The sequence below is a fragment of the Pan troglodytes genome, chromosome 9 (assembly GCF_028858775.2).
Source record: "Pan troglodytes isolate AG18354 chromosome 9, NHGRI_mPanTro3-v2.0_pri, whole genome shotgun sequence".
Classification (NCBI taxonomy): Eukaryota; Metazoa; Chordata; class Mammalia; order Primates; family Hominidae; genus Pan; species Pan troglodytes.
In genome coordinates, this window is record NC_072407.2 from 132,110,807 (window position 1) to 132,131,402 (window position 20,596).

Here is a 20,596-nt window from a genome sequence, read left to right on the forward strand (position 1 = left end):
CTTGGAAACATCCTTTCAGTATTTCTTTGGTAATGGTCTCTTCTCTGCCAGGCTCAGAAAAGATTGGGCTCAAGTATTCTAGAAGACAGAGGTGAGACAAGAAAGGACATTGTTAGAAATACCCAAATCTCCACCTTGGCCCCAAGCAAAAAGACAAAGGCCCCAGCAGACTCCCACAGTGGATGGGAAAAATAGTCTGGAGAGATTGAATCAAAGAATATGTGGGCTTGAGGACCCCAGGTACAGAGGAAGGCTGTAGAGAGAGGTGAAAAGAAGGGGAATGAGTCTCTTCTCCTACGTGTTCCTGAATGCTAGTGGCTGGGTTCAAATCACTCCAGCCAGGAGATTAGAAAATTATTCTCTGGAGCAATGGAACCACCCACAGGAAGATGTATATAGTCTAACCGTTGGGAGTGCCCAGAAAAAAAATCTGTTTAGCCACTCACTTGTGTCCCCGCCAGTGAAGCCAGTTGTGGCAAGGCATGCACACAGAGCTTCCAAACAGCCGCCAGGAGCTTGTTTCTAAATAAAAATAACCACCAAGGATCCCCCAGCATTTGAGGAAAGTCTTCAACAGGGAAGAAAAAGTCAAAAACAGAGAAAAGATACTCAATGGAAATATAAAGATGAGAAGGTTTTGCATTCATGGAACAAATACAAGATGCCATGAAAGAGGAAAATTCAAAGAACCAGAAAGCTCTTAGAAATTAAAATTTTGATACCAAAAATGAAAAACTCAATTGAAAGGTTAAAAATAATGAGATGGATAATACAGAGAAAGGATAAATAGAGGATAAATATAATAAGGATTAAAGAATGGTAGACCAGAGGAAATGAAAGGGAGACATAATCTAAAAAATAAGACAGGAAAATCACTTTGGGAGGCTGAGATGGAAGGATAGCTTGAAGCCAGGAGTTCGAGATAAGCCTGGGCAACATAGTAAGACCTTGCCTCTACAAAAAATTAGAAAAAAATTAACTGGACACGGTGGTGTACAGCTATAGTCCTACCTACTCAGGAGGCTGATGTGGGAGGATTGCCTGAGCTCAGGAGTTCAAGATTACAGTGAGCTATGATCAGACCACTGCACTCCAGCCTGGGCAACACAGCAAGACCCTGTCTCAAGAAAACAAAAAGACCCAATTCAAAGCACATTCTCAAGGCTTTCAAAGAAAGACAACGAAGTCATAAGTAAAAGATAATGAGTTTATAATATTATCATATTTCTCAAAAGCAAATTAGAAGCTAAAAAACAATGGAACCCTCAAAATTCTTTCTTTTTTTTTGTTTTTGAGACAGAGTTTTACCCTGTCACCCAGGCTGGAGTTCAGTGGTGCAATCTCAGCTCACTGCAACCTCTGCCTCCTGAATTCAAGCGATTCTCCTGCCTTGGCCTCCCAAGTAGCTGGGATTACATGCACGTGCCACCGCGCCTGGCTAATTTTTGTATTGTTAGTAGAGACAGGGTATCACCATGTTGGCCGGGCTGGTCTCGAACTCCCGACCTCAGATGATCCACCTGCCTCGGCCTCCCAAAGTGCTGGGATTATAGGTGTGAGCCACCGCACCCAGCCTGAGCCCTCAAAATTCTAAGTGAAAATTATTTTAAACCTATAGTTCTATACCCAGCCAAAGTTCCATAAATGTGTGAGTGTAGAATTAAGGTATTTTCAGAAACATGCAAAGTATCAAAAAATATTCTCCTCAGAAAGTATATGTTCATCTCTTCTGGGTCTTTGTGGTTAGAAAAAAAATTTAAAAAAATATGTGTTCCACCACAATGAAGTGTAAACCAAGAAAGATGAAGACAATGATCCAGGAAATAGGGGTTTTAACGCAGAAGGAGATTAAGGAAAATCCCAGGGCGATGGTGAAGGAAGTTCCAGACAACTGCTATGAGAAAGGACAGGCGGCTCCAGGACTGTGGCCCTCAGGAAGAACATGAAATAAGTTATTTAACAGATGTTACATGTAGAAGATTGAGAAGAGTATTGCAGAGCTCTCAGATTGTATGTAAAGATTTGGGTACAAGTTAAAAAGAAACCCCAGTCAATGAAAATTCACAGCAGGAAAAACAAAGACATGTACAAAGAAAGGAAACATAATAGTGAACAATATTTTCACAGGCTAATAATGAAAACCTAGAGTATGGATATAATTTTTTTTAAACTTTGGGCCTGTAACTATTGGGAGGATGGGGAGAGAAAGGGTGAAAGGACACTAAAATCCACATTGTCATAATAGAAAGTCAGCCAATGTCTAGATAGATGAGTCAAGAGATTATGGCGTTGGCATATTATTTAGAAATATGGAGACAGACTTCAGAACAAGCATCTTGAACACATTTTAAGTGGCCGTCTGGGGTGTGTTTCTGTGTGTGATATTAGATCAAGTCACAAATACGGCCAATTAGGAAACTAAAATTGGAGTTACAAGTATCCTATCCCAGTAAGGCAGGAGTGAGGAGAATCTTTCATGCAGTGAGTTGATAATGGGTAAATGTGACAAACCAAGACATATCAGCTTAAATTTACACTGTCGAATTACGAGATCACCACCAGAAGAACGACATCAGGAAACCGTCAAAAGGGCCAACACCTGTGGGTGTGGGATGGGCTGTTGCTTTTGTTGTGAGCCGTATTGAGTGGGTGTGAGGTAGTTAAACTGAGAGTGCCACAGTGCCAGGCCATGGTGCATCCCCAGGATTCAGGGTGGGCAGATGGCATGTGCTATCGGCAGAAGCCTTCGCCGGTCCGTCACTGGGTGCAGCAGACACCCCACCTGCCCCTCCGTATTCTGGCCCCTCATCATGGATACCCTCGGCAGGGAGGAACCCGGGGAAGTTGCCATCCTGTCTTTTGGGCGTTTGGTTTGTTTGCTTTTCCCTCTCTTGGGGCTGCGCGTGGGTGTGGATTCCCACAGTGGGCCTCTCGCTGTGCCTTGAGGTCCTGGACTGGGGTTCCCAAGGTTAAACACAGAGCAGTGTTTTTTCCATGACAGCACCACCTTTTTACTTTTTGCTGGTTCACCGTTGGCAGGGCAAGGCCGCTGGGTAGGGTGTGCAGTTGAGTGCTGGCCACAGGCTCCTGGGCCAGGTGATGGGGGGACTGAATCTGGTAGGGGCTGTGTCCGAGGGAGCAGGGCCTGCCCCTAGAAGTCTGCACAGGGGCACCAGTTGCCAGTCATGGGCCTGGGCTGGGGCCACTCTCCGGGGCACCCACCTACGTCAAAGGTGATTCACTGAAGGGGAGACCTGGATGACCGGGTTCGACAGCCCTTCATTGCGTTTTAATTTAAATGAACAATTCGTAAGCAATGATCGCCTGGTGCTGTCCAGACCCTGAGATGCGTGGTTGGGAAGGCCGACCTCATGTTCCTCCCAGAGCATGCCCAGGGTTCATGTCCCGGGGTCTGCGCTCTGGGCAGTGGTCCCCATGCCTCTGGGGGAAGCCCCCTTCTTCTCACCCAAGCCCCTGCTTTCTTCTCCAAGCCGGACCTCACAAAATGTGAACATCTTCCCCAGCGGGGTGCAGGGGAAGAGGGGGTGAGAGGGTCTGAGTGGTGGCGCCTCTCTCCCTGCAGAAAGTGAATGGCTTGGAGGAAGGCGTGGAGTTTCTGCCGGTCAACAACGTCAAGAAGGTGGAAAAGCATGGCCCGGGGCGCTGGGTGGTGCTGGCAGCCGTGCTGATCGGCCTCCTCTTGGTCTTGCTGGGGATCGGCTTCCTGGTGTGGCATTTGCAGTGTGAGTAAAGCTGGGGCTGGCTCCGGGTAGGACGACAAGGGGTGGCTGTCCCTCCTCCCTCAGCGGACAGACCCAGGGCCACCTACTGAGTACACGAGGATCTCTTGGCCTCTCTGGAACCCCGATGGGGAGTGATGGGAAGCAGTCAGGGCTGACCCATGGCCCCCTCCTGGCATTCATTCCCCATTGTGGACGGCGAGGGACAGGCGGGGGTGGTACCGCCTCCCCTGACTGAGCGCCTTCTGGTCTCACACAGACCGGGACGTGCGTGTCCAGAAGGTCTTCAATGGCTACATGAGGATCACAAATGAGAATTTTGTGGATGCCTACGAGAACTCCAACTCCACTGAGTTTGTAAGCCTGGCCAGCAAGGTGAAGGACGCGGTGAGTGCAGCCTGCCCAGAGTCCTGCTGGGCTGTGTGCGCTGGTGTCCCACCTGCTGGGCAGGAGGGACATGCCTCGCCTGTGCTCCCAGGGCCCCGGGATGGAGGTGATCTGCAAAGGGGACACGGGCCCTGGAGGGGAGGGAGCAGCCCGGGCTTGGGGCAGGGTCATCGCCGCATGGGGCTCGCCTTGAGTCTCTGCCCTTCCTCAGCTGAAGCTGCTGTACAGCGGAGTCCCGTTCCTGGGCCCCTACCACAAGGAGTCGGCCGTGACAGCCTTCAGGTGAGTGTGGAGAGAAGGCTCAGTGGGATGCACCCCAGACTGGCTGGGAGTAGGATCGGGGTACAGTGTGTGGGGCAGGAAGCGGGAGATGGTGCTGGAGGTCCTGGCCTGGAGAGCCAAGGAGGGTCCTCGCTGTGTCCTCCTGTGTGTTACTTGGCGGCCTGACTCTTCTGCCCCCATGGCAAAGGTGCCTGTAGCTGTTGCTGTGATGAGCTGCCCAAAGGCCTGTGACGTGCTTGGCATGATGCCAGGAACAGCTGTGATTCTTTGTTGTTTTTCCAAATTTGGGTATGGGGGAGTTGGGGTACTCAGGCAGCCTTCAATGAGCCCCCACATTTTCTGTGCTTGAGCAGTTTTTCACGCATACTTTTGTAAAAAAATAGACTTTATTCTCAAAGTGCTTTTTATTTTGCTAGTTCGTTTGAACCCTGGGGAATGCTGTGTGGCAGGTGGCATTCCCAGTTCCTTTCTCAGGTCAGAAAACAGGCTCAGGAAGGTGACACTCGGTGTGTCCTCACTTGTGGCCAAACTCCAATGGGTTTCCCCTCCTCATTCCTACCCCTGAGCAGCCCCCAGAATCGGTCTGGTTGGGGATGAGACTGTGAGAGCAGAGGGCAAAGGGCAAGGCCTCTTGCTTTGGGGTGGAAAGAGGGATGACACAAAAGAGGAGCTGGGGAAGGGCCTCTGCAGATGGCGGGCCCAGGTGTGCCCCCGCGGGTGACCTGAGCGGCCCACGTGTCCTGGAGTCGCTGTAGGCGCACGTGGGGGAAATGGGGCCCAGAGCTCCGCCTCAGGCTCCCGCTCTCTCCCCAGCGAGGGCAGCGTCATCGCCTACTACTGGTCTGAGTTCAGCATCCCGCAGCACCTGGTGGAGGAGGCCGAGCGCGTCATGGCCGAGGAGCGCGTAGTCATGCTGCCCCCGCGGGCGCGCTCCCTGAAGTCCTTTGTGGTCACCTCAGTGGTGGCTTTCCGTGAGTCTGAGGGCCAGGGGTGGGCGTGGGACTGGCCAGCCTTCCATGGAGTGGGGCTGGGCCCTGGACCCTTGCAGGGGACCGGCACTCCCAGGGCCCAGTGCCCCAGAGAGAAGACTACGTGCTGGCCGGGCACCTCCCTTTAGATAATAAGGAAGCAGGAATAAGGAAATGGATTGTATCAGGAAATGCTTTATTCTCCTTCTTATTCTTCAGCCACTGACTCCAAAACAGTACAGAGGACCCAGGACAGTAAGTATCGTGCCCGCCTCCTCTTCTGGGTGGGGAAGAGGCGGGATGTGGCCAGATGCCCTTGAGCCAGTGGGGTCCCCAGAAGCATGTCCCTCTGAATGAAGTATATTATGACGATCTTTCCAGGCCCTTCCTCTTCCAGGCCCTTCTGAGAAGCCCCCTTCCTGATTTCCCAAGGCCCAGGGCAGCCTGGGGCATCTCGAAGGGGCGAGGCCTGAGGTGCACACCCACGGGGTCTCAGGGTCCTCCCCCAGCTCTGCCCAGCCCTGCCCCCACACGTGCCCTCCTTCTTGTCTCCTGCGCAGACAGCTGCAGCTTTGGCCTGCACGCCCGCGGTGTGGAGCTGATGCGCTTCACCACGCCCGGCTTCCCTGACAGCCCCTACCCCGCTCATGCCCGCTGCCAGTGGGCCCTGCGGGGGGATGCCGACTCAGTGCTGAGCCTCACCTTCCGCAGCTTTGACCTTGCGTCCTGCGACGAGCGCGGCAGCGACCTGGTGATGGTGTACAACACCCTGAGCCCCATGGAGCCCCACGCCCTGGTGCAGTGAGTACCCCGGGGGGCGGGTGGGGCTGTGGGAGCTTGGCGGCTGCCCTATAGGGGGCCAGCTTCTTCAATGATTGGGATACAGTTTATGACTCTTGGCCGCAGGCCACTGCTAAACATCCAGGCAGCAGGAGGCACGTGTGGTGTGATCCTCAGCTGCAGCTCCAGGGGAGTCTGGGAGGTGATTTTTCTCAGCCTTGGCAAAGCAGAGGAAGGCTCTATAGTCCCCAGATACCAAATCCAGCCTGTGCGGCCTGTGCCCTGAACCGCCGGAGAGAAGGCACTGCCCACGGTTGTAAAATGTAGGCTTTATTATTCAGGGATATGAAGGCCAACAGATCAGGAGATGACTGCCCTTGAAAAGACAATTTTGTTGGCGGGCATGGTAGCTCATGCCTGTAATCTCAGCGCTTTGGGAGGCTGAGGCGGGAGGATCTCTTGAGGCCAGGAGTTTGAGACTAGCCTGGGCAACAAGACTCTGCCTCTATAAAAAATAAAAAGCTTAGCTGGGTGTGGTGGCGCATGCCTACTCCGGAGGCTGATGCAGGAGGATCTCCAGCCCAGGAGGTCGAGGCTGCAGTGAGCGGTGATTGCACCACTGCACTCCAGCCTGGGCAACAGAGAAAGACCCTGCCTCAGGCCACACGAGGAAACACCAGGTTGGTCAAGGGGTAACAGGAATGAGGGGAAAATGTAAGCAAGAGCCTTTATTATGGGCCGGGCATGGTGGCTCACACCTGTAAGCCCAGCACTTTGGGAGGCCAAGGCGGCTGGATCACTTGCAGTCAGGAGTTTGAGACCACTCAAGCCAACCTGGTGAAACCCCGTCTCTACTAAAAATACAAAAATCAGCTGGGTGTGGTGGCGGGCGCCTGTAATCCCAGCTACTCGGGAGGCCAAGGCAGGAGAATCACTTGAACCTGGGAGGCAGAGGTTGCAGTGAGCCAAGATCGTACCACTACACTCCAGCCTGGGCAACAGAGCAAGACTCTGTCTCAAAAAAAAAAAAAAAAAAAAAAAGAGCCTTTATATGGTTTACACAGAAAAGGCAAGACAAATCAGGGTGAGAGGTTTAGAACTGGCTTGTTTGAATAATTTCAGTAGGCTCTGGGGCATAGGAGCTGTCCCTAGTTCTCTGATACTTGGGCCTGGGGTGGTTAGGGCAAAGAATAGTGGCCCTGAGTGTGAGATCCTTTTGGAGGAGGTGGGGCTGGGCCCCCATAGGTGGGTTTGCATAGGGAAGGTTTGCTTGCAGGTGAGTCCTTTCCTATCTCTAAGCATTGGCCAGCCTTCCACAGTCAGCAGGGCCTCAGATGTCAAAGCACCTGCATTACAGAAAACGGAAAGGCGTGGTTAATGCACCTGTGGGATACCCCACGTCAGGGTGGGGCGTACCTCGCAGAGGTGCTGTGCGTGGTGGGTGAGCCGCCTCTCCCGCACTCGCTGGGCCAGAGCCTTCCGTGGCTGTCTATGGAAATGAGCTCGGCGGACGTTTCCTGATTAATAATGGGCTAAAATTCAGGCCAAGAACAATCTAGAACCATCTGCTGCCACAGCTTCGTAACCAGGACTTCTTTTCCATCTCTCTAATTTATTAATTGTACAACAAAGAAGTACATGTTCCCAGTGGGAGAAGGAAATTGGCAAGCAAAAGGAAGACTAAAGTCACTCGTCATCTTACTGCCTAGAAATAACCACGGTTAATTCTTTTTCTTTGAGATGGAATCTCGCTCTGTCGCCCAGGCTGGAGTGCAGTGGCAAGATCTCGGCTCACCGCAACCTCCGCCTCCTGGGTTCAAGCGATTCTCCTGCTTCATCCTCTCGAGCAGCTGGGATTACAGGCATGCGCCACAACACTCAGCTAATTTTTTTTGTATTTTTAGTAGAGATGGGGTTTCACCATGTTGGTCAGGCTGGTCTCGAACTCCTGACCTCAGGCAATCTGCCCGCCTTGGCCTCCCAAAGTACTGGGATTACAGGCGTGAGCCACAGCACCCGGCCAAATTTTTGATGTCTATTTTCCCAGCCTTTTTTGCTGTGTGTGTGTTAAGAAATAGGATTATCCCGTGCATTCAGTCTCATTACCTGCTTTAACAAATGAAGTATATTATGATGATCTTTCCAAATCAGTCACCCTCTCTCTCAGGGTTTTTATAAGGTTGCATTGTTTAGAAGGAGGGGACACAATCAGGATGACATGGTTGTGAGCAGTGTGGACTCTGGAGCTTGAATGCCTGAGTTTAAATTCTAAGCCTGCCACTTATTAACCATGAGATGTTGGGCAAGTTACTGAACATCTCTGTGTCTCAGTTTCCTCACATCTGAGATAGGGGTAATAGTATCTACTTCATAGAGCTGTTAGGAAGATTATGAGTTAATAGATTTAAAAGAACCGAGAACCATGCCAGGCATGTTTTTTTTTTTTGAGTCTCCTTGTCACCCAGGCTGGAGTGCAGTGGCGCAATCATAGCTCACTGTAACCTTGAACTCCTGAGGCTCAAGCAGTTCTCTGGCCTTGCCCCGGAGTAGCTGGGACTGCAGGCAAGCGCCACCATGCCCAGCTAGTTTTTTTGATTATGGAGATGAGGCGTTACCCAGGCTGGTCTGAAACTCCTGGCCTCAAGCAATTCTCCTGCCTCGGCCTCCCAACAGGCTAGGATTATAGGCCCGACCTTGGCATGTTCTTAATAAATGTTGATTGTTACTACTGCTGTTGTTCTGATTGAGCCCACAGTTTATTTAATAAATCCTCTGTTGTGGGCATGTATTGTGTCTAGGGCGTTGCTCTTTTTCTTTTTTTCTGACAGTCTCGCTGTGTCGCCCAGGCTGGAGTGCAGTGGTGCGATCTTGGCTCACTGCAACCTCCGCCGCCCGGGTTCCAGTGATTCTCCTGCCTCAGCCTCTGGAGTAGCTGGGATTACAGGCGTGCACCATGAGGCCCAGCTGATTTTTGTATTTTTAGTAGAGATGGGATTTCACTGTGTTGGCCAGGCTGGTCTCGAACTCCTGACCTCAGGTGATTCACCCGCCTTGGCCTCCCAAAGTGCTGGGTTTACAGGCGTGAGCCACTGCGCCCGGCTGGGTGTTGCTCTTTTAAACCAAGGTGAAGTGTTTATCACTAACGCCTTCCATCAGTGATTGTGTCGGGGAGGGACTTACTTGAATGAAGGTCTTTTTGACTCCATTCTTGGCCTCTGTGGATGGGACCAGAGTTAGGGGTGGGGTCCTCAGGCACCTCTGCCTGAGAGCCTGGTTTGGGTGTGTGAGAAGCTTGGGTTCTGTCTGCTCTTCCTAATGCCCGCCCTCTGCCCCCACAGGTTGTGTGGCACCTACCCTCCCTCCTACAACCTGACCTTCCACTCCTCCCAGAACGTCCTGCTCGTCACACTGATAACCAACACTAGGCGGCGGCATCCCGGCTTTGAGGCCACCTTCTTCCAGCTGCCTAGGATGCGCAGTAAGGAGGGGCAGGGCAGGGCGGGACTGCCCTCGGGCCACAGACAAGGGGAAGGCCTTAGTGGGGGTGACCTGAGCTTAGGAGGCCACAGGCTAGACCCTGTGGTTGGCGAGCTGGCCTAGGTCAGCAGCAGAGGCTGAAGCTTGAGCCAAAGGCATCTGGCCGACCGCCTGGGTCAGGAGCCCTCCTGAAGCTTCGGCACCCGGCACCTGGCCTTCCTGGTTGTGCACCTGCTGTGCAGCATCCACGCGTCCAGGAGGCAGCTCCAGGCCTCAGGCTGCAGAGCCCTCGCCCGCCTGCTCGGCCGGGCAGGTTCCTGATCCTCTTGCTTTCTCCCACCTTCCCTCTCAGGCTGTGGAGGCCGCTTACGTAAAGCCCAGGGGACATTCAACAGCCCCTACTACCCAGGCCACTACCCACCCAACATTGACTGCACATGGAACATTGAGGTAGGAGCTATGGGGCGTGTGAACGTGTGTGTGTGTAAGCATGTATGTGCACGTGCGTATGTCTCCCTGTGCGGATGTGTGTGCATGTGTTTGCATATGTGTGCATGTGTGTGCGTGTGTGTGTGCGTATGTGTGTGTGTGAGAGAGAGGTGGATGGCAAATGAGGAAGACAGAAGAAAAGGAAGAGGAGATCCTTTATCAACCCCAAAGAGGCAGCCAGATGTCGTGACTCATACCTGTAATCTCAGCACTTTGGGAGACCAAGGCAGGAGGATCACTTGAGGCCAGGAATTCAAGACCAGCCTGTGTAATATAGTGAGACCTCATCTCTACAAAACAGTACAAAAATTAGCCAGGCAGGTGGTGCACGCCTGTAGTCCCAGCTACTCAGGAGGCCGAGGTGGGAGGATCACTTAAACCCAGGAGTTTAAGGCTACAGTAAACTATGACAGTGCCATCGCACTCCAGCCTGGGCAACAGTGAGACCCTGTCTCAAAAAACAACAAAAACAAATAAACCCCAAAGAGACCATGTGTCTTAGGGCCCAGGGTGGGGTCAGGTCTTCCTGCAGTGTCAGGCAGACCCAGACTCTTATCTTAGCTCCTTGTCAGGTGATGGAATGACCTGGGCAGTTGCTGAAGCTCCCTGGGCCTCAGCTTGCCCCTAGGTGAAGTGAGGGTGATAGTGCCTGGGTCTCAGAGGCGCCGTCAGGAAGAAATCAAAGAAGGTGTGTGAGACAAGAGAGTCGCCTGTCCGTGCCGCTCACGCCATCCCAGCCAGAGCTGCCTCCCTTTCCTTTCTTTAAAAATGCCAGGAGGGCCGGGCGCAGTGGTTCACGCCTGTAATCCCAGAACTTTGGGAGGCCAAGGCGGGTGGATCACGAGGTCAGGAGTTCGAGACCAGCCTGGGCAACATTGTGAAACCCTGTCTCTACTAAAAATACAAAAATTAGCCGGGTGTGATGGCGGGCGCCTGTAATCCCAGCTGCTCGGGAGACTGAGGCAGGAAAGTAGCTTGAACCCGGGAGCCGGAGGTTGTGGTGAGCCGAGATCTTGCCACTGTACTCCAGTCTGGGCGACAGAGTGAGACTTTGTCTCAAAAAAAAAAAAAAAGAAAAGAGGCTGGGTGTGGTGGCTCGTGCCTGTAATCCCAGCACTTTGGGAGGCCGAGGCGGGCAGATCACCTGAGGTCAGGAGTTTGAGACCAGCCTGACCAACATGGTGAAACCCCATCTCTACTAAAAATACAAAAAAAATTATCTGGGTGTTGTGGCTTGTGACTGTAATCCCAGCTGCTCAGGAGGATGAGGCAGAAGAATGGCGTGAACCCGGGAGGCGGAGGTGCGGTGAGCTGAGATCTTGCCACTGCACTCCAGCCTGGGTGACAGAGCAAGACTCCATCTCAAAAAACAAACAAGCAAACAAACAAACAAACAAAAACGCTGGGAGAACTTTCCAACCTGTCTTGGTGATGGAAGGCATACCATCTCTCCCTGGTCCATGCCGCTGCCTCCCTTTGACGTCCTCAGGTTCAGGGAGGAGGGAGGGGAACTGCACATTCCCAGCAGCCTCTCTTTCCTCAGGTGCCCAACAACCAGCATGTGAAGGTGCGCTTCAAATTCTTCTACCTGCTGGAGCCCGGCGTGCCTGCGGGCACCTGCCCCAAGGACTACGTGGAGATCAACGGGGAGAAGTGAGTCCCCGGGGGTATGGGGGCTGCCGGGCCCATGCTGCAGGGGGAGGGGTCCCACCAGACCCCCAGCCCCCCGGCTCCCAGCTGTCCCTCCTCACCTTGTGCCCCGCCCCCCCTCCAGGTACTGCGGAGAGAGGTCCCAGTTCGTCGTCACCAGCAACAGCAACAAGATCACAGTTCGCTTCCACTCAGATCAGTCCTACACCGACACCGGCTTCTTAGCTGAATACGTCTCCTACGACTCCAGTGACCGTGAGTGAACATTGTTGGGAGGAGGGCTGGCGGGGGCCTGCACCGCATGTTCTGTCTACCCTGCATCTCGTTAGCATCGTGCTTTGCTGATTCTAAAATGCTGGAGAATGTAAGAGCATCTCACCCCTCCCGTAGCTTTGGGAGGAAAACACGCTACCTTTGATGCATTAATTAAAGCAGGCTGGCTGTGAGCGCTGGTACACACCGTGTCCTTCTGGGTTGCAGTCCCAGCATGAGGTACCTGCGGCTGGAGACGCCCCTCATCTGAGCTCCCCCAGCCATCTGTCCCTCAGGCCCACCTTCACCGTGACTTTGATCATCTGTGCTTGCCTCTGTGGCCTGTTAGCACCGTTAGGATTCACAGTGTAATTCTGAGACACATGAGGAAGTGCCATTGGCTGTATGAGCAGCGGTTCTTCCACATAGGCAATGTGTTTTTATTTCCACCCTGTGCCATCGAATAACCTTGGGAAGACATTTAACTATGCTTAGGAATCCAACTTTAAGGTAAAATTCAAGGGCCTGGCTCACCACCAAAAGTACACTTGGATGAACCAACGCCTTTGATCTAAACACTTACCTGTGACCGAAGTGTCCCTGTGCCGAGGCGGTGACAATGGTCTCCTTACAACTTTGTCATCTGCAAAGTGGTCAGATGCCTCCGGATTTCAGAAACATTGAAATATGGAAAATGTTTAGGGTGAAGGAAGTGCGCGATGCCGCACTACATTTGGATAGGACACATCACATGCATTGGGGACCAGCTGAGCGTCACAGGCGGGGCCTGGCCCTCAGGGGCACCAGGCAGCCCAGCACACAGGGCAGGGGAGGGCAGGGCAGGGCCTGCGACCAGCTGGCCTCTCTGCAGGGCACCTGGGGCTTCCTGGGCTTCGATCCTCAGTGGTGGGGAGGGACCCTGCCAGCCCAGGTTGGGGTCTGTGGCCAGCCCTCTTCCCACACTAGCTGTGGGTGCAGGAACCCCTTTGTCACAACTTGGTGGGCCTGGGTAACCCCTGCCCTGGGCCACAGCACCTGCCCTGCTCCTGTGTGTTTGTGGCTGGGAGGTTGGCCCGAGGGAGGGAGCCGGGAGCCAGCGGAGGGAGGTGGGTGGGTGCTGGGGGCCTCAGGCCTGCCTGTGCCCGCAGCATGCCCAGGGCAGTTCACGTGCCGCACGGGGCGGTGTATCCGGAAGGAGCTGCGCTGTGATGGCTGGGCCGACTGCACCGACCACAGCGATGAGCTCAACTGCAGTGAGTCAGGCTGGGAGCCCCGGTCTCCCCACCCTCCTTCCCCACCCTGCCCGCGTCCCATGGCCCTGCTGGCTGACTGCCGAGGCAGAAAGGCCGGAGGTGGTGGGAGTTTTTGCTCTCGGCCCTGTGTAGAGACCTCTGGCCCCCCTCCCCACCCTGCCATATGGAGATCTTGGCCTATGGGGCAGGTGGTGGGGTGTCTCGGAAGTGCTGAGGTCAGCTTGGTAGCTGGTGGAGCAGGGCCCCTTGGGCCTCTCTGTAGATCAGAAAGCGGTCCCCAGGTAGGTCTGATCGCCTGGGCATCCTGGGGAAGCAGTGAGTGATGAGGGCCTCACGGCCGACCTCCCCTTACCCCACTCCAGGTTGTGACGCCAGCCACCAGTTCACGTGCAAGAACAAGTTCTGCAAGCCCCTCTTCTGGGTCTGTGACAGTGTGAACGACTGCGGAGACAACAGCGACGAGCAGGGGTGCAGTGAGTGCTGGGGAGGGGCTGCCTGGGCGGGCAGGTGGGCGGGGCGACTGACGGTGGCTCCTGGTGGCTGAGTCCTGGCGCCTCTGCAGGTTGTCCGGCCCAGACCTTCAGGTGTTCCAATGGGAAGTGCCTCTCGAAGAGCCAGCAGTGCAATGGGAAGGACGACTGTGGGGACGGGTCCGACGAGGCCTCCTGCCCCAAGGGTGAGGCCCGCCCCACCCATCTTCCTGCTGGGGGCCTCGTCCCCGGAGGAGGCTGCCCTGAGCACACGCACATGCAGGACGCCCCGAGTTTAATGAACACAAACCACCTGTGTGTTAAGTGTGATGAGAAAGGGCTCTGGTTGGGGGAGAATTTTCCAGAAGGTGGAGAACCTGTAGCAGGGCAGGGAGGCCAGTGGGCGTGGGTGGGGCAGGCCTGGGTGAGGGGGTAATGTGCAGGGGCCATGAGGCGCCACTGGTGGTTTCTGGCTTCTGGTCGGATGCTGCAGGGGAATTGAGCCCCTCCCTCGTCCTCCTCCTTGAACAGTGAATGTCGTCACTTGTACCAAACACACCTACCGCTGCCTCAACGGGCTCTGCTTGAGCAAGGGCAACCCTGAGTGTGACGGGAAGGAGGACTGCAGCGACGGCTCAGATGAGAAGGACTGCGGTGAGCAGGGCATCCGAGTACGGTTGTGCAGGTTGTTCACTGTGTGAAGTGCCCACCAGAGGGTGCACCTGGAGGTGCAATCCCGCCAGCACCTCACTTAGCAGCTCTGTGCTTGGGTGAGAGGGTGCGTCTCCTGGAGGAAAGGATAGCCTTGCCAGTTGGCATGAAGGCACCACCCCACGGGCTGGCTCTGGTCTTGGAGAAAGGCCTGTACAGCCAGCATCTCAGCGCCTCTGTAGCATGGCGAGGTCGTGGCTGCAGTGCGTTGCTGGCCCCTGCTATGTAGACACAGCTGTGGAGCAGTAGCCTGGAGAAGAGCGGCCCAGCTCACCCAAGCCCAAGGCAGGGTGTCACCCCTGCCTGCCCATACTTTAATCTGCAGTCTCCGTGTTTCAGAAGCGTTGGCTGGCCACAGGTTAGATTTGAGCACAGCTACAGCGTTCTGTGACCTCACATCAGCGGTTCATTCGTCCCTCTCAGAGCTGTGGCCTTCAGCATTCAAAGATGCTTCTCCCTGCTCCATGCCGCCCCCTCCCCTGTGATGTCCCAAATGATGTCAAGTCAGGCAGATGACACCCAAATCAAAGTGAAGCTGACCAGTCAGCCTCCGGAGGCCCTCGCTGCATTTGTGAGGGAGGCGGAGGTGGGAAGATGAGGGTTTGAATTTGGGAGCGGGGAGAAGGGGGGGCATGGTGGAAGGGAGTCTGTGAAGCTCAAAGATAGTTTTGGGGGTCCCTCACGCCCTGGCCACGCCAGCAGTGCTGTGCATGCCAAAAGCTGGCTTCCCCTCACAGGGTCTCCTGGCACCCACTGCATATCCCCTTGGGGTTCGATGTCCCCACCTTGACTTGCTGTCCTCTGGTTCTATGCCCCCTCTGCAGACTGTGGGCTGCGGTCATTCACGAGACAGGCTCGTGTTGTTGGGGGCACGGATGCGGATGAGGGCGAGTGGCCCTGGCAGGTGAGCCTGCATGCTCTGGGCCAGGGCCACATCTGCGGTGCTTCCCTCATCTCTCCCAACTGGCTGGTCTCCGCCGCACACTGCTACATTGATGACAGAGGATTCAGGTGGGTCTCTGGGTGGGCAGCAGGGAGCCTCCTTGCTGGCCCTTTGCATCTGGGAGTCATGCCAGGATAGGTTGGCACCGAGGCAGGGCACTGGAGGGGTGGCCACATGTGTTAGTCCATTCTTGAGTTGCTCTAAAGAAATACCTGAGACTGGGTCATTTATAAAGAAAAGAGTTTATTTGGCCCATGGTTCTGCAGGCTGTATAGGAAGCGTGGCGCCAGCCTCTGCTCCTGGTGAGGGCCTCAGGGAGCTTCTATCCATGGCAGAAGGTGAAGGGGGAGAAGGCACATCACATGGCGAGAACAGGAGCAAGAGAGAGCAGGAGGAGGTCCCAGACTCTTAAGCAGCCAGCCTCGTGTGAACTCAGAACTCACCCATCACCATGGGAAGGGCACCAAAACATTCACGAGGGATCCGTGACCAAAACGCCTCCCACCACGCCCCACCTCCAACACTGGGGATCCCATTTCAACATGAGATTTGGAGGGGACAAGCATCCAAACCAAATGAGCAGATATCCCAGGACGGGGCTTAATACCAGTAATAATAAAAACTCACTGTATTCGGTGCCCACTTGCAGCCAAGTGCTGTCTCTGTGCCTCTCCTAAAACCCCCTAGCAAGTTAGGCAGGTTGATTGTATCCTCACTACAGAAAGTAAGGTTCAGAGAAGTAGGGACGTTTGCTTGGGGTGGCACAGCGGTTAAGTGGCAGAGCCAGACTTGAGCACAGGTGTGGTCTCCGGTGAGTCTGCACTGCACAACTCCTCGGACTGGCCAACGTGAGCTTTGGATTCATGCTCCAGCTCTGGCTTGCCGGTGGCCCTGGGCAGGTTATTCAAACTTCCTAGGCCTTGGGTTCTTCTCCGATGATAGTGACAGTATCAGCTCCCACCCTTAGAGTTGTGAGAATTAAATACAATGCTGTGCTTGAGACACTTTGCGCTGTGCCTGGCACATAGCAGGTGCTCAGCATGTCATGGCCTCAGACACACAGGCAGATGAGAGGCCTGGAAGGGTCACATGGGCATCCCAGGAACAGGGGCACAATGCCGGGCTGCGCTATTTGTGTCTTAGCTCCCGGCCTCTCTGGGCGTCTGGCTGTTGGCTGAAGGAAGGAGTGTTAGGGCTGGCTTGCTCTGAAGAGGCAGGCGCAGGGGCGTGGGCCTTCCAGGAGAATCCAACCTCGGGAGAAGGGGATGCGCTTTCTGCTGGCTGCATGCTTTTCCATGGTAGGCAGCTCCAGGAGCAGGTGACCCAAGCCCTCAGCTGCCCTTTGCAGGGAGGAGAGATGGGCCCACAGCAGGAGGGAGGCCTGTGGCACAGAGGGAGTGTGCTCAGACCCATGCACAGGGCTTGGGTGATGGAGATGGACAGCAAGAGCCTGTGGGGAGTGGACCCAGTTCCATGGTCCCCAGCTTTGCTGGGTGCTTGACACGTGGCTTTGTCCAGCCTGAGGCTGTCCCTTGTCTCACTGTGTCACCCAGGCGGAAGTTCAGTGGTGCAAATCATAGCTTGCTACAGTCTTGAACTCCTGGGCTTGAGCAATCCTCCTGCTTCAGCCTCCCGAGTAGCTGGGACTACAGGCACACGCCACCATGCCCAGCTAGTTTAAAATTTTTGTAGAGACAGAGCCTTGCTAAGTTGCTAAGCTTGGCCTCCAACTCCTAGGCTGAAGTGATCCTCCCATCTTGGCCTCCCAAAGTGCTGGCATTACAGATGTGAGCCACCATGCCTGGCCCGACCACTTCTCTTTGAGGTTGGCTTTTGTGCCTCTTTGACATGCCCCATTCTTTCCTTTTTTGAGCCATGTCCTTGCTTTCTGGCACTACCAGGTACAATAGGCTCATCTTGTGTTTCCCCAGCCCAGCCCTAGGACCAGCCATTTCTCCAAGGAGTCCTTTACTGGGAATGGTATTTAGAGACCAAGGTCCGGTTGCTTAGTGTGTTCATTGTCACCATGGTGTCATGTCCAGGCCCAGTGAGCAGGTGGAGCTAGGAAATGGCCGGGTGCATACTAAGAACTCGCCTGCCATCCTGCACTGCTTCCTCTTTTCCTTTGCTTCATTGCTTTCTTTCTCATTTCCTTCTCCTTCATCGTGTGTTGATCATCAGTCATGCTTCTGCCAACGAGTAGTGCAATTAATATTCAACACCCCTGGTTACTATTGACACTAGAGAGACCAACATGAATAGGACTTGGTCCCTGCAGATTGTGGGTCACAGACTTGTAAGGGTAGGGACAAGACATGACACACACGTGCAGTAAGTGCTGTGGCAGGGCTGTGTCCAGGCTCCCTTGGGCCCAGCATGTGGAGTTTAGAATTCTAAACTCATATGCCTGAGGGACTGGGGAGGGCAACTGTTGGGAACACTCAACATGGGTGTCTGAACTGAGGGTTGAAAGTGAGGGTCTTTGTCAGCTGGACCAGGTGGCTCAGACCTTCCAGACAAAGGGAGTGTCGTGTGCAGAGGCAGGGAGGTGTGAGGTGTGCAGGGGCCTGGTGTCAAGGGACCCTGAGCACATGGCTAAGTCATCATGCATTCATCGGGCACTGCCGGGAGGCGGCATCACGTTGCAGTTAAATGCACAGGCTGCCTAGGTTGCATTTGTGGTCTACAGCGTATTAGCTATATGATCTTTGGCAAGTTGCCCTCTCTGTGCTTGAGTCCTCATCTTAAAAAGCGTGACCTTACCTCGCAGGACTGTTTCAGGGATAAAACAACTTACTGTGTCAGCATCGAGAATTGTGCTTGGGACATCAGAAGTTCTACCTGAGCACTAGCGATTCCCAACTGCACTCCAGCCCCTGGGGTCACCATGGGGGATATCAGTGGCTGCATCTTCACAGTCAGTCTCTCAGCTGCTGGTAGACGTGCATGCCTTAAACGTTAGAGGCTGAGTCTGCTGATAGAATCAAATACTGTCAGACTTACCGATTGGCTGGGTTTGCAGACAGGGCTTCATGAAAGCGGGGTCTTGAGCTGAGGTCACCAGGTGAACAGGGCGGGCTTGGAGGAGGGAGGTGGAAACCTGCAGGCACAGGGCAAAGAGCTGGATGGGGGTGTCCATGCTGAGTGTTGGGGTCACGGGGAATTGAGCTAGAGGGACAAGGATGGCTCTCCCCCGTCCCATGAGACCCTTTCAGCTACATGCTCGCCTCCTGGGTGTTCCTGAAACATCTCTACTCTCTTCTATCTGCACTGCCACCACCTTGCTCGTCCTAGCTCACTGTAGCCTGGGCAGCTGCAGCACCCTCCCCATCTACTTCCTTCCCTCTCAGGACTCTGGTCTGCACCACTCGAGCCCAGAGTGGTCTTCCCAAAATCTGATCACCCCAATCTCTTGCTTCAACGCCTGCCACGGCTTGCAGTATAAAGCAGGAACTCCTTCATGACCGACATGGCCACGTTATCTGGCCCCTGCCCGTCCGTCCAGTCTCAGTCTCCAGTGCAGTCCTCATGCCTTCCCCATGCTCAGTGTGAGGGTTTCCTGAACATGCCTTTGCTCTTTTTTTTTTTTTTTTGAGACCGAGTTTCACTTTTGTTGCCCAAGCTGGAATGCAATGGCGTGATCTCAGCTTACTGCAACCTCCGCCTCCCGGGTTCAAGCAATTCTCCTGCCTCACCCTCCCGAGTAACTGGAATTACAGGCATGCGCCACCGCGCCCGGCTAATTTTTTGTACTTTTAGTAGAAACGGGGTTTCACCATGTTAGCCAGGCTGGTCTTGAACTCCTGACCGCAGGTGATCTGCCTGCCTTGGCCTCCCAAAGTGCTGGGATTATAGGTGTGAGCCACCACGCCCGGCCACCTTTGTTCTCTTTAAACATGCGGCATTCTCCACCCCTTCAGGCCGTAGGTGGCCAGGCCTATGTGATGTTGAGGCTTGGTTCATAACTCACTTCGTTTCCAGACTCCCAGCCCATCCTCTTCCACAGCTTTCTACCCAGTCCTCTGTGGGACCCTTCTTGTCACGCTGTAATTGGTGGTTTTCATATCTCTCCACATGTACACTGTGAACCTGAAGGCTGGGTCATAGATCGCATCACAGATGCCCAGGGATTGTTGAGTGAATGAGTTGATGGGGGTTGAGTACGTGGCTGGATGTGAGCAGGCTGGGAAACTGTTAGAAAGGTCAGGTCGATTAACGGTGAACGCAGAAGGCCTGGGTGGGTCACAAGACCTCAGCTGGCAACTCTTGGGAATTCTTTTAGGCTGTGGAATGGGACGAAAAGGATCTCACAAAAACAGCTTTTGGGAAGTCATTTTCTGGTGGCAACAGATTACAGTGAAGCGAGATTGGGCATAGCCTAGGTTGGAAAACTGAGCTTTGGCCTAGGCGTGCGATTCCGTGGGGAGGTGGCTGTAAGAAAGGCCAGAAGGGGGCCTGGCGCGGTGGCTCATGCCTATAATCCCAGCACTTTGGGAAGCTGAAGCAGGCGGATCACCTGAGGTCAGGAGTTCGAGACCAGCCTGACCAACATGGTGAAACCCCATTTCTACTAAAAATACAAAAATTAGCTGAGCATGGTGGCATGCACCTGCACTCCCAGCTACTTGGGGGCGGCCGAGGTGGGAGGATCGCTTGAGTCTGGGAGGCGGAGGTTGTGGTGAGCCAAGATCATGCCACTACACTCCAGCCTAGGCAACAGAGTAAGACTCCATCTCAAGAAAAAAGAAAGGCCAGAAGGTGATGGACGCCGGGGCAGTGAGAGTGGACCAGGGCTCGGGCGGGCACGCGAGTGATGTGGAGGCAGAGGCTGGGTTTAGTGCTCCGGGGTCGGGGAGGTGCCCTGGCTGGGCGGTTCAGTAACCTTTTGACCTTCCTGAGAGGTGAGGGAAAATGAAGCGGGTCTTCATGCCTTTCTCTTGTCACGCACATTTTCTATTTTAAATATGTATTTTTCCAATGTTTTATTTTGAAATTTTTCAAACCTACAAAAATGTTGTAAATACAATGAACATAAAAAAGGACTAATACAGTGAACACTTTTTTTTTTGAGACAGAGTCTCGCTCTGTCCCCAGGCTGGAGTGCAGCAGCGTGATCTCAGCTCACTACAACCTCTGCCTCCCGGCTTCAAGCAATTCTCCTGCCTCAGCCTCCGGAGTAGCTGGGACTACAGGT

The 20,596-nt window shown here is 54.1% G+C and overlaps 1 protein-coding gene and 1 long non-coding RNA gene across 3 annotated transcripts in view; one reads left to right on the plus strand and one right to left on the minus strand.

The window, feature by feature from the left end:
* Positions 1-20,596, plus strand: part of ST14 (ST14 transmembrane serine protease matriptase) — a 51,103-nt gene that overhangs the window by 25,442 nt on the left and 5,065 nt on the right. The window contains 15 exon segments of one of the 2 annotated variants that reach the window (NM_001202505.4): positions 3,584-3,743; positions 4,000-4,127; positions 4,339-4,409; positions 5,223-5,380; positions 5,597-5,632; positions 5,938-6,178; positions 9,496-9,635; positions 9,987-10,084; positions 11,667-11,776; positions 11,898-12,028; positions 13,174-13,278; positions 13,641-13,751; positions 13,841-13,954; positions 14,280-14,402; positions 15,284-15,470. In NM_001202505.4, coding sequence (NP_001189434.2) covers positions 3,584-3,743; positions 4,000-4,127; positions 4,339-4,409; positions 5,223-5,380; positions 5,597-5,632; positions 5,938-6,178; positions 9,496-9,635; positions 9,987-10,084; positions 11,667-11,776; positions 11,898-12,028; positions 13,174-13,278; positions 13,641-13,751; positions 13,841-13,954; positions 14,280-14,402; positions 15,284-15,470 — 1,913 coding nt within the window. 2 annotated transcript variants of the gene reach the window in all.
* LOC129136493 (uncharacterized) lies at positions 16,009-19,464 on the minus strand. The gene is made up of 3 exons (XR_008538185.2): positions 19,373-19,464; positions 18,406-18,502; positions 16,009-17,591 (listed from the first exon to the last, which is right to left on the minus strand). It is a non-coding gene; the product is annotated as an uncharacterized LOC129136493 (long non-coding RNA).